At 33.1% G+C, this 11678-nt stretch overlaps 3 protein-coding genes across 3 annotated transcripts; 1 reads left to right on the top strand and 2 right to left on the bottom strand.

Annotated features, from left to right (window-relative positions):
- Nucleotides 1–285: 285 nt before the first annotated feature.
- LOC135145944 (uncharacterized) lies at nucleotides 286–3412 on the bottom strand. The gene is made up of 17 exons (XM_064078067.1): nucleotides 3344–3412; nucleotides 2998–3163; nucleotides 2830–2938; nucleotides 2648–2707; nucleotides 2233–2341; nucleotides 2053–2174; nucleotides 1954–2003; nucleotides 1743–1897; nucleotides 1530–1678; nucleotides 1412–1475; nucleotides 1297–1355; nucleotides 1104–1235; nucleotides 973–1052; nucleotides 794–913; nucleotides 618–726; nucleotides 461–535; nucleotides 286–405 (listed from the first exon to the last, which is right to left on the bottom strand). Exons 1-13 carry the CDS (start codon nucleotides 3390–3392, stop codon nucleotides 990–992), a joined length of 1287 nt encoding a protein of 428 aa, XP_063934137.1. The 5' UTR covers nucleotides 3393–3412; the 3' UTR covers nucleotides 286–405; nucleotides 461–535; nucleotides 618–726; nucleotides 794–913; nucleotides 973–989.
- Nucleotides 3413–6509: 3097 nt separating this feature from the next.
- On the top strand, nucleotides 6510–8534 carry LOC135145956 (uncharacterized). The gene is made up of 6 exons (XM_064078088.1): nucleotides 6510–6727; nucleotides 6872–7044; nucleotides 7167–7268; nucleotides 7507–7616; nucleotides 7781–7835; nucleotides 8389–8534. Exons 1-6 carry the CDS (start codon nucleotides 6571–6573, stop codon nucleotides 8521–8523), a joined length of 732 nt encoding a protein of 243 aa, XP_063934158.1. The 5' UTR covers nucleotides 6510–6570; the 3' UTR covers nucleotides 8524–8534.
- Nucleotides 8246–9951, bottom strand: LOC135145957 (protein orai-2-like). The gene is made up of 7 exons (XM_064078089.1): nucleotides 9895–9951; nucleotides 9680–9839; nucleotides 9472–9628; nucleotides 9257–9406; nucleotides 9094–9163; nucleotides 8368–8509; nucleotides 8246–8255 (listed from the first exon to the last, which is right to left on the bottom strand). The coding sequence occupies exons 2-6, from the start codon at nucleotides 9771–9773 to the stop codon at nucleotides 8483–8485; spliced, it is 498 nt and encodes a 165-aa protein (XP_063934159.1). The 5' UTR covers nucleotides 9774–9839; nucleotides 9895–9951; the 3' UTR covers nucleotides 8246–8255; nucleotides 8368–8482.
- Nucleotides 9952–11678: the final 1727 nt, after the last annotated feature.

The raw sequence follows: 11678 nt of genomic DNA, 5'->3' as shown, positions 1-11678 counted from the left end.
ATTTTTTATAGTAAATTAATATTTTGTAAATATGCAACTGTCATCTGGAATATGATAAGATAAAATTTAAGTTTTCCAGGTTTAAAACCAAAAAATTAATAACCTTTTGAAAGTTAAGTTTCTAGCTGTGTATATATTCAGTGGTAAACCTAAAATCCTATAAAAATATTAATAGGCGCAACAATATAATTAAAGGCAAAGGAGCGATCTAAATAATCAGCTAAGGCTTCACTGTAGGAAGGTTTACCATTTATCCACGTGGACCAGAGTAAAATTTAATAAAGATAAATTTATAAGGTTTATTAAGAACTCCTTCTTTGAAAGTAGTTCACCAAATAACTCAGACGGTGAGGGTAGTGTTTGTTCCTGTCCGGTACTCTGAAACCCACTGGGATATGCTCTTGCCTATTAGTCAACACAATTATGAAAGCAGACTCTTCACACCAAGCAATGTATTAACTTGTAGCAAGAACAAGACAAGTGAGTCCTACGAAAAGCATCCCCACATTTGTAGATTGCTGGAGTTTATAATGCTCTATATACCGTGAAATAAAATTTATTCCCCACCAAAATGATAGTTTCCTGCAAAGAGTTCTTGTCACAAACAGCAAAAGTACCCTCATGATGGGATGCAGAGCGCATAACTTTGTAGTGAATAAGAGCGGGGTAGATGAGGGCCAAGGGCACACAGAAAAGCGCACCGACAAACGATACTAAACTATCAATCTGATCATATTTGTAGATATTAATAAAACTAATATTAAATTTATAAGAATACAAAAATATAAATAACTGCGTTTCGGCTGCCAATAGCTACTCCAGCACACATAGATACTAAAAGAGCACGGACTGCATTTTTCCATATTTTAATTCCTGTAAAGTTTTTTTTTTCAAAAATTATACTTTCAACTATCTGAAAATCCAATTAAATTTTTAGATCTTTATATTGGAAGGAAAATTTACAAAATATACCTTATTGGCTGGAAACATCAAATCAATGGTATGGTAAAAAGTATGGCCAACGAGAGAGATAACTTTATTACGTGGACTATCTAAATAGGAAGGTGAGATGTGGAAGTTTTGTGGATAATATACTATTGTACCACGCGAATCTCATAACTCTCCTTTAAATTTAACGTAATAATGGGTTCCGTATGTGCCCCGTAAGCTACATAACAAACTGTCGCAAAACTCATTTGCAGTCCACTTACGATAATAGTCAGAAGCTGTAAAAGCTGAATACGTTCGTCACTAATTATGTAGTAGGTAAAAATGCGAACACTGAATTCCTTACACCTTTGGGAAGCCTTGCTTATCTCTCGCGGAGCTTTCCACAGGTATAATCATAGGAATACCTTTTCAAAGGTAATAATAAGAGGTGGCCCCATGCGCGCATCAGTGAATCTAACACCTTCCATTGCATACACAGCAGTGCCAAGAAATTGGAAGGTGTTCAAAACATCTAATTTTTTCAGCTAAGCATATGTATTTCTAAATTTTAGATTTTCAACTTTAAGACGAGAAAGTACATCAGGAGCTGCTCCTTTTAGGCCCACATGAATCCCTGCGCTCGACAGAATATAGAGTAAAGGAAGCATAATTAAAACGTCTGCTAAGAGATTCGTGGCGGCCAGATTATTAATTTTCCGAACACACACCAAGGGAATGGTGATGGCAACTGTGACAAAAACAAACAGCTGGTTACAAGTAGCTTTCGTATGGCTTAGCTTTAATAAACTAACGAACGGATAGCACTACAACAGGGTAAAGGTTTCCTCCAACCCACGGGCCCTTGAGCAAAGCAACAACAATGCTTTCTATGTTATTGCCTATAAAGTTATAGTAGGCGCAGGCTGCTCCGAGCTGAGCGAAGAGTATAGACAAGTCCACGGTCCACCTACAAGGTAGAATTAGAGAAGGAATGCAGATGGCCTTGCAAAAAATAACCAACACCTTCCCCACTTTCCAAAAGTGTGAAAGCCGATGTCTCCGAAGCTTCTCACCTGCAAAGATTTATTACTTGGAATGAAAATAATAATTTCAAGAAACCACATTTAGTCCTTGGGCAATTAGCGCCTCCTTCGCGTAGAGAAGTTTTGTCATTCCTACGAAACAGATATAGCCCACGAAAGCAACCGCGAGGTTGCCAGCAATATAACCACATTTTGCGTATCCTGAAGATGGCGGAAAAAAATAAGTTACAAAAAGACCCACAAAAGCGATAAGGCAAACCCGATGGAAGAAAAGTAATGCCGCTCGCTATGAAGGACTTTATAAGTGTAAAAAATACTTTGCCAGGGCTGCTCCCAGCGATCCCAGAGGTTCGTTCACATAGTAAAGGCTTTTAAAGTAAAGTTAACAGCTAAGAAAGTGGTATGTGCGTCAAATGTGGCCCAGCATAAACGACTTTCCTTTAAAGACGATTTTATTAAAACATCATTTTTGAGGCACAACTTATAATCTTCCTACATCTAATAGGAGTTAAAGTTCTCCAAGGAAAATTGTATTTAAGTGTAATTACCATCCTTTTGGGTAGTAGCGCCTTTTACAAGGCCTCCGCCAGAAGTATAGATTTTAAATTTTTTAAAAGGTGTAACCAAATTCCCACGAATAAAAAGAAAATTTTGAAGTTCTATATGTAACTTACAGTGGTGTCTAAATTATTAGAAGGCGTGTACCCTTCGCTTCGTTTCAAATGGTACTCAAGCTTAAAGTTTTAGATAATTTTAATACTTTGCTTAAAATTGTATATATATTTTAAGGAATAAACAGGCTATTATAATATTTTAATATATTAAGACTGTGTTTACAAATTAAATATTATGTAACCTCCAACGCCCCGAGTTCATATCCGCTCTCCTCGCTCTCCTCGTCGGAATGACGGTATATTCGGGCGTACACGCTAGTGCTAGAAACGAGTCTTATGTACTTAAAAATGCTGTTTAATAAGAATATAAAGTAAGAGACTTAAAGTTATGTAGTTAACGCGTACACTACTTGATTCGCGATCTCAAACTGCTATATGGAAGTGATTGAGAACGATTCGGGGCCCTTGATGCACTAAAGTTAGTACCAGGGCTAGTTGTAGTGTTGCTAATTGAATTGAGTCCTACTGAAGGCCCGTTTATGCAAGGACAACTAGTGCTCCTATTAATTTTTGAATCTAAAAAAAAAACGTAAAAAAAATTTACACTAATATTGGGTATATGAAGAAAGAATTATTCAACTTAAAACTAGTAGACTCTGTAAAGTACGCAGAAAACTATATTTTTGCTATCTATTTTTTAAGTTAAAAGATTCCGTTAGATTAACTTAAGAAATAATAAATTAAGTACGTCCTGACCCTCTTTAAATGCGACTTTTTTAGTCTTTGGGCCCGTAGACTTCACCATGGAATTGAAAATCCATTCACTTGGTGGTTGTCAAGATCAAACTTCAGTGAATGATAAATGATAAAGAAACCACCGATTATTAAACCTAATAAGAGACACTTTGTAATTTTTTTTTAATGTATAATTTACAGAAGTGAGATCTAACTTAAAGAGGCTGTCATGAAACCATAATTTTAGTGTATTGAAAAATAGTGTAGTTAATGGATTACTCTTTAAACCCTTTTAGCAAAAAGCTCCAGTTATCCAATTTTTTTTAAGGGTTTGCCTTTAAAGGCGTATATAGATGGGGACTACTTTAATGTATACATTTACCTTACTTGAATGAACTAAATGGATTCATTTATTGTTAGAACTACCAGTTCTAACAACCAAAATCTGTGAAAAGCGCTTTATTTTAATTAATGGCTAATTTGAAACAACAGAAAATCAACTATTTACAGCGTTCTTGGAGGAAATCTAGCAATGTGTCTATATTACTGTTACATATCGAAAGAAACATAATATTTCCGCAGTTTGTTATTATTTTAAATAAACTTTTTTCTTTTCTGTATGAAAAAGGTTGATAACTAATTGTTAGGAACAAGCATATATGAGTAACCAGTTAATTTTCTTAACGGAATTGGCTTTGCAACAATGACAACAACTGTCACCTAAACAGGCTATAATTTTGTTTTTGGTATCCATCTGTCAGATTTAGTCATTAAAAAGGTTCCGAGGTGTAGCAACAAGCAAAGATGTCCGTAAAATAAATGTCTAACAGTATTGCCAAGCCATTATTTTCGCCAGGATGCTGATTTTTTAAATATTCCAAGTTAATTGTTTCTTTTGAGAAAACGGATATGTTTAACGATCTCTCAGAAAATTGTGGCGACGAAATGTTTATATTACAAGACTTTACTGCACAGTAGAACGAAGAGTCAGAATTAAAACTATATCTCGTGAAATTGTTTGCAAAAAAATGGATACACAAATCTGGACTAAAATTTAATAGCGTATGGCATAAGAAGTAATTATTTAATACACAAAGGCTACCAGAAAATCCACTGCTCAACCAAAAGCAAAAGAAAATATCTATGAATGGGCGAAATCTAAATTATCATGGAGTGTAGACCACTTGGCACAATTATTTTCGGTGCCGAATCAAACTACGATGTTTGGTGAGGGGTTTATGGAAGCGAGTTATCAGTCTTAAAATAAAGCTTTTCATGGAGGCTGCACTAAACGTACCGTAAAACTTCCAAAAAAAAAAGGGTGATGATTTGAAGCTGTATGTCAGCAAAAGGCTTGAGCATTGAGTTTATTGAACGGTATTGTAAGCGCAGAGAAATGTTAAAAAATACTAAAAAATAGTTTTCTTCAGGGTATCAACAAGCTGTATGCTGAGGAAAGTTGTATTTCCCAACAAGACGGAGTCTTGTTATACAGCCAAGTGACTTTCTAAGATGGGGAATACAGGTTTGTCATGGCTATCTAGTAGCGCATAGGTTAATATTATTGAAACACTGGCTTAAGACGAAACCCTCAGATGACAAATCCAGAGTTAATGTCAAAACTGGCAGACATATGGGCTAAGTTTACACCTAGGCTCTGTAAATCCTAAACAACAACCTTGCCTGCCAGTATAACAAAGGCTGTTAGGACGAAAGGAGATGTAATATCCCGACTTTTGTTACATATAATGCATATTTTAGTAAAGAACTTTCATATTCTTGTTAAACATTTTTTATAATCATACTATTAAATAATAACACACGAAATATTAAATGGTTTGTCCCAACATTTAGTTGTTAGGGATCGTAAAGTTATGCAAGGATAGAAGCGGACTTTATATCAGATTTTAAATTAAAAGTTACTTAATCTGGTGCACAATGATTGGATGTTCAAACTACTTTTTACTACTGCAAATAATCTTTTATAAAAAAATATATATATAATTAACTACAGTAATAAATAATTTAAATCTTCCAATGTTGAAAACCTTGCTAACCTCTTAAGTATTATTGATAGAGTTAAAGCCATAGTTCATTGGCAGGTTATTTATTTTAAATCTTAGACTTTTACCTATTTGAGAGGTCAATCGTCAAATTAAAACCCTTTATAAAATATATATATTATACTATCTACACTCTACTTCCTTAAAAGTTTGATGTTTACCTATAAAGGTATGCTATATATATGCAAAAATAATTAATGTTAAACCAATAGAAAGTCGAGACTTAAAACCTGCCACAGCTTCCATTCATCGTAGAAAAAGCTTCGTAAGAATATTTTAGCTTTCCAATAGTTGTTCTTATTATATCTTTTGCATCTAACGACCCAAATGCTGTACAAAAAAGTTGTTTGGCTCATCTTTGTATAAACTAACAACCCATAATACTTTCCGTTGTTCAACTTTAAGAGTTTAGTGATAGGTATTTGCTTATATAATTTTAATTATAAACCCCCGCTTCACGTAGTTACGATTTAACAATGGCGCCTAAATTGTCACTATATAGGGAAAGGTAGAACTTGAACTCATTAAATTACCTCGCAAAACATCTGGGAGAGTTTAACCTGACGAACAAGTACCTCGTTTTCAAGTTTTAACGCTGCTCACGTGCGCACATATCTTTAAAATGTTTTCAAACGCAACCTTTAAGTCTGGCTTTTAATCGGGTGCACATTAATCCGTTACGCACATAGTTTTAAAATTTTCGTCCACTTTTTAATTTAGATCTTAAGGTATACGGATGAGAAGTACTTAAACGTTTCTGATATTTAGTTTGTAATGAGTTATAAATTCAAGGTTTTTATCTTTATAAATATCTTCCGCAAGACCGTTATCTGAAATGAGAAAATTTAAAATTCCCGTTTATGGTAAATTTTTTTTGTGCAAAAGGATTCAGTTGAATTAATTTAATTACTAGTTCTCTAAACTTTAAGGCTACAACATCAACATTATTATAGAAGTGATTAAGTCGCATAATTTGAACACGGTTGGGCTATATTGCTAGCACGAGAAAAGTGGAAACCGTAATTTATATCGAGCAAGCCATCCTCGATAACCCCTTGACACTCATGTGGTCAACAGCTTTTTAAGTACGATGCTTTTTGTACACTAGGCTTTAGTAGAAGCGTTTAGCTAATGCTGTCTTAAAGTTAGTTATTAGAGCTTCCTTTTGCTTTTTAGCACAGAAAAATGGATTCGGACTTTTTTAACATCACCAATACTACGACTGGAAATGTACAGCCCCGTTTAGATGTGTTTAAAACTCTGTTTTACTCTTGTGTTATTGGAATCACGCTTTACAGTTATACCAATCTTTATTACAAGTTAAGACAACGTTGCTCACTTTGTAAGTTTGTTAAAGGGTTTTCCTTATCTTTTTATCACGTAAAATATTTATATAACTATTTAAGCGACCAAAATAAATTATCTTTTATAGAAAAATCGTTATTTTTTATCTACGTTTAAGTTATTTATAAAACTTTGGTTTTAGTTGAAACTCCTTGGACCATTGAACCAGGGGTAAAACAAGATTTTATTTTCAAAGAAAGATTTGATTTTTACAATCTTCTGGAAAAACAATCCAACGACAAAAAAAATTTGCGCGAGCAATTACTTAATAGAGCCCTAGAAGTTTATAAAGCAGTGGATTTCTACAAAGAAAAAGTGATTTTTATAATAACTACAGTTTTTCTAACTATTTTACCTAGTTTCTTTCTCTTTATAATTCTTTTACTATAAACATACAATTATAGTTAGAACTATTTTTTTAAAAACCTTAAATTTAGGAGGAAGAAATTAGACGCATGATCACTGCCGGTCTTTTCGATCACGTTCATCTACTTAATCTTAAAGATGAAGTAAAATTTATAGATACAGAAGTTCAGGAGGTTAAAACTTAATGATTAAATACTATAAAAGCCTAGTTTTTTGGCTTTTTCAATTTTAAATTAGCGTAACACAGTTTAAGTCGACTTTTTAAAAATATTACATTCGAGAAAACTTACTATTCGCGCTGTAAAAAAAGTAGTGAAAGCTTTTTTTTAATATATTTATACTTTTTTTGAATGGTTTTTGTGTTACAACAGCGTTTATAGAGGAAAGCCTAAATTAATTTGTTTTGCCTAGATTAAGGAACACGCGAGATCCATTCAAGAAGGCTTTGAAGACCAAGTATTTCAACAAGCCCAGCGCATGCACTCACAAAAAAAGGAACTTAATAAGAAACTAAGATTTAAGTACAATACAGTATTTGCTAAAACTATAGTTGCCTTCTTTTATAGTTTTAATTATTTTTTATTTATATTTATATTTGTGTTCACTATATGAAATAATAAGTGTGTTTGATAGTTTAAATTTATAACTTTTCCGGAATTATTATCTTTAAATTCGTTTTATATAGAAAATTGAAAAACGAGGGTTTAACGAAGTCTCCACAACCCGAACTGGAATGGGCTGTACGTAATTTTTGTTTATTTGTTTACGTTTAAAAAGGTAGAAGTGCGCGCAGGAAGGTCGAATATGACTCGTTTATGTTAATAGTATAAATTTAAGATCCCATCACTTTCAAAAAGATTTGCCCTCGAGTTCATACTTTATTTTTTAAGAGTTTTAAAACACATTTGACATATTCCGGACCTCTTTTTTACATTTATATGATATACTTGAGAGGTATTGCCGCTATCTTTTATTAACAGTTGAAATGATTAAAACTATAAAACTTTTTTGATTTAATTTATTTAATACATGAGCTCAAATGACGGTTAAGCTTATGACTTCTACTTTATAACTATTTTTATTGACCTAAATTTGCTTTAAAAAATCGATTCGCTTTATTGGATACCATTTGAAGAGTGCACTAGTTCTTTCCTTAGCGTCTAGTTGTAGAATTACTGATAGTAATTTGAACATTGCCTATTTATATCACTAAACGTTTAAATATAATTATTTAAGTAAAGCACGTTAAGACGAATATATTGACGTTATTACTCCTAATATTCATATTTTAAGAAAATGGAAGCCGACAGGAATGCTCGTGAGCTTTTGGAGATGGAGGGCTTCTCCAACTTTGAGATCAACAGGATCGGAAAGAGGACCAGCAAAACTAGGAAGCTTGGCCACGGCCAAAAGTCTAAAAGAAAATAATTATTATAAATGATTTTTTTCCGCTTGCGTTCTGTGTTTATAATAGTCAGCTGTAAACGGAAGCAGAAGTGTAAGTTAGTTGAATTTATCATATTTTATTAAGTGCTAGCACAAAGTTTATTTCCTACTACTTGTTTCAAGATTAGTGATAAACAGTCAACATACACATTTTCTAATATTGCACTTTTCTCTTTTACAATTACTCTACTAAAATAAATAACTATGATTGTTAGTAGACCTTTTTAGACTACCTTAGAAGAAGGTGGTAGCTTAAAACCCTCTACAACAATAACTGTCCACGAACTTTTTTGTTTTAATAAATTATTCATAAACAATATCTAGAGGTACTCTTAATTCCATTTTGTTCAAGTCCCCATTAATAGCCTCTTCGTGGAGATTACTTATATACCGCTCTGCGTTGTTAATAACTTGTTGAGTATAAGACAGCTCCGCTGCCACTATTGCTTTATAAACTTTGCTGGCGATATATACCGAGACTAACTTATTAGGTTAGGGTAGCGTTTAGTTAGTAACCGACTTGGGGAAATTTCGCGGAGTATAAGGGCATACCATCATAGGAACAATTATCGCTGTAATGGCGTAGCAGGCCGCGAGAGATACCAAGTAAAACTTCAGCCAGCTGTTTAATAAAAGAACAGTGGTTACTCTACAAATAGTAGATTTGGGGACAATCTAGTTTTTACAAGGAAGCGCTTTTACAAAAAAATCTTACGCTAAGACTATTATCTCGGCCATAAAAAAGAAAGTTCCCAAAACCGTTGTGAAGAGCCAGGCAGTATTAATGTAACTACGGGTTAACTTTATGAAAGTTTCTTTCATTGAGTTGGTAGGAATTGAGAAATGCTCCGGTTGTATAAAGCTTCTGTTGTTGAATTGGTTCTTCTAAATAGCCAAAAAAAAAATAGAAATGGAGACTATAAAAGTTACTCAAGCCCCTCGGCCGTAGGTATTAGGCATGTTGATATTAGTAAAGCTATCAGGTGAAAAAATATTAACAATGAGGTAAGAGTAGCAAAAATAATGGTCAATAGTTGTGGCTCCCCTCCTTTAATATCCACTTCAACTAATGCGATCATTGCAAAACCTTGAACGTACCAATAGTTCTATATCGAATTAAAAGAAAAAGGTTTGATACCTGCAAACAGAGCCGACGTAGTGGCGGAGTTTTTTAACTTCGAGGTGAGAAATTGCAAGTGAGGGACACCTTGCGGAATTACCGACTCAGTCATTTTTAATTAAAGTAGAATGTGCCTTTGGAGTTCTTGTAAGCAACACGAAAGGAATCTATATAGTAGCTGAACGATTTAGTAGACTACCATCTAACTAGAAATATATAAAAGTGAGTAATACCATCTCGTTGACCGCAAACTAGCCTGAGACCTGGTGATCCCTATAATCCTGGTGTTGCTGTCTGTTAAACCCTTACACAGTACTGAGCATTAAAAATTTTCATCAAAAATCGAAAAGGCTGCTAACTTTCGACTTATATACAATTTAAAGGATTAATGTTTCGAATGTCTTCTACGAATTAAACGCAAGCACTTTGGCTCAAATTTTAATTTAATAATCCTCGATACTTATTAGTTTCTTGTGACCTTGTGTGCGGTGAATTTTGTTCTAAGTTATGGGAGTAGGAGTATAACGGGCCCAATTTGCTCTCGCAATCTTTTAAGTTAGGCTCAGTGCTTCTTAAAAGTCATGAAACATTTAAATTTAACATGGAAATGTGGAACCTATGCTGCAGCGTATTAGTGTTATAGAATACCAATAAAAAACTGGCTGCTTACATCTTATACAACAATTCTTTAAAATTTTATGAGCAAATTTAGTTTGTGAGCTTAAATACTTATAAAATATAATTTAAGGAACTTTTATTGTATTGGGAGAGACGATTTGTTTTATTTTTTTTTAAAAGTTTTAAGATAACCCAACTCGTGTAATATATACATTTTAAACCCGTTTATGCCTCTTATAAGTAAAACTGAGTAGCACTATCTTTTACATATGTGAAAGTCACGACCATGTTAACTAACAGTTGCATAGAGCTTTCTATTCACTTATTAATAGTTTTTTCGTTTTTTGTTAATCTTAAATACCTATGTATTCTTAGGACGTTCTTTAAATACAAGTAAAAAGCTTTATTTCTAATTTTAGGTATGAAGCACTTAAATAGAGCGGTTGTAGCGCTAGATTGGCTTAGTCAAAGTTGCAGCTTTTCTTGCAAAAGACAAGCCTATCTGAGATAGTACTCTAATTAATTTAGTAAGTGGTTGTATTTAACTGTGAAAGGAACAAAATTTTAGTTTCTTGACTTACGGGTTTTTAGCATCGAACAGTGCGATTAGCAGGTACAGTGTTCTTTGCAACGGGGAGTTAGGGTTAGTTAATGTATTTCATTATTCCTTTATTAGACTATTATTGCTATCGCACAACGCAAAACAGGAAAATAAACAAGCGCATAAGCAAATTAACCCACAAAAAGTTTAAAGCTACTTTATAGTTAAATTTTTTTTGACAACGAATCTCCTTAGTTTTATTGAATGATGTTATCTGTCAACAAGAAGGGACATAATTTGTGAGTAATGAACTAATAAACATTAGATTCTTGGATTACCATATATAGTATTGGTAGATGTATCAAGTACTATGTCTGCTTTTCGCGCTCCTAACACAGCTTAGTTTTCAGACTCGAATGTGAGGCAATTAAAAATATATGGCAATTTTTTTGTTAGATACTTTTTTAGAGCAATAGAGATAATTGTAAGACCTACGCAGAAAGGAGATTGCAAAGATCAGTGTTTAATTATTAAGTTAAAATATTCATATATAGTTAACAAAATTAATTCTGACGGGTTCGCGTAATTCTTCAAAACTAAAACATTTTTATGTTTAAGGAGAAGGCAAAAAACAAGACCTTTATTACATACTTTTGCACTATACCTTATACTTCGTAGTGGGTACTGTTAAGGGTCATCCAACCGAAATTTTGGCTTAGACATTGTTAGGAAACAGTGATAAGTTGTTCTACAAAAGTAACGTTAGTCCTAAAGTTACTTGGATTTTAAAATACAAAAAAAAAATTGTGCTTAAACAGGATACGCAGTGATTTACAATATAATAATAAAGTGATACTA

The sequence above is a fragment of the Zophobas morio genome, unplaced genomic scaffold (assembly GCF_036711695.1).
Source record: "Zophobas morio isolate AGI-343-1 ecotype UQ-CSIRO unplaced genomic scaffold, CSIRO_AGI_Zmor_V1 ptg000203l, whole genome shotgun sequence".
Taxonomy (NCBI): Eukaryota; Metazoa; Arthropoda; class Insecta; order Coleoptera; family Tenebrionidae; genus Zophobas; species Zophobas morio.
This window is presented reverse-complemented; position numbering and strand designations above follow the sequence as displayed.

Coding starts and splice junctions, on each gene's coding strand:
- LOC135145944 (XM_064078067.1), bottom strand. CDS start 3,392: ATGGTGAAGTCTACGGGCCCAAAGACTAAAAAAGTCGCATTTAAAGAG. Junction 1,476..1,529: donor TAAAAGGAGCAGCTCCTGAT/GTACTTTCTCGT, acceptor ACATATGCTTAG/CTGAAAAAATTAGATGTTTT. Junction 1,356..1,411: donor TGCTGTGTATGCAATGGAAG/GTGTTAGATTCA, acceptor ACCTTTGAAAAG/GTATTCCTATGATTATACCT.
- LOC135145956 (XM_064078088.1), top strand. CDS start 6,571: ATGGATTCGGACTTTTTTAACATCACCAATACTACGACTGGAAATGTA. Junction 7,045..7,166: donor TGGATTTCTACAAAGAAAAA/GTGATTTTTATA, acceptor CCTTAAATTTAG/GAGGAAGAAATTAGACGCAT. Junction 7,836..8,388: donor AACCCGAACTGGAATGGGCT/GTACGTAATTTT, acceptor TCATATTTTAAG/AAAATGGAAGCCGACAGGAA.
- LOC135145957 (XM_064078089.1), bottom strand. CDS start 9,773: ATGACTGAGTCGGTAATTCCGCAAGGTGTCCCTCACTTGCAATTTCTC. Junction 9,164..9,256: donor GCCGAGATAATAGTCTTAGC/GTAAGATTTTTT, acceptor TTTATTAAACAG/CTGGCTGAAGTTTTACTTGG. Junction 8,510..9,093: donor CGATAATTGTTCCTATGATG/GTATGCCCTTAT, acceptor ATTTTCTTTTAG/ACTTTTGGCCGTGGCCAAGC.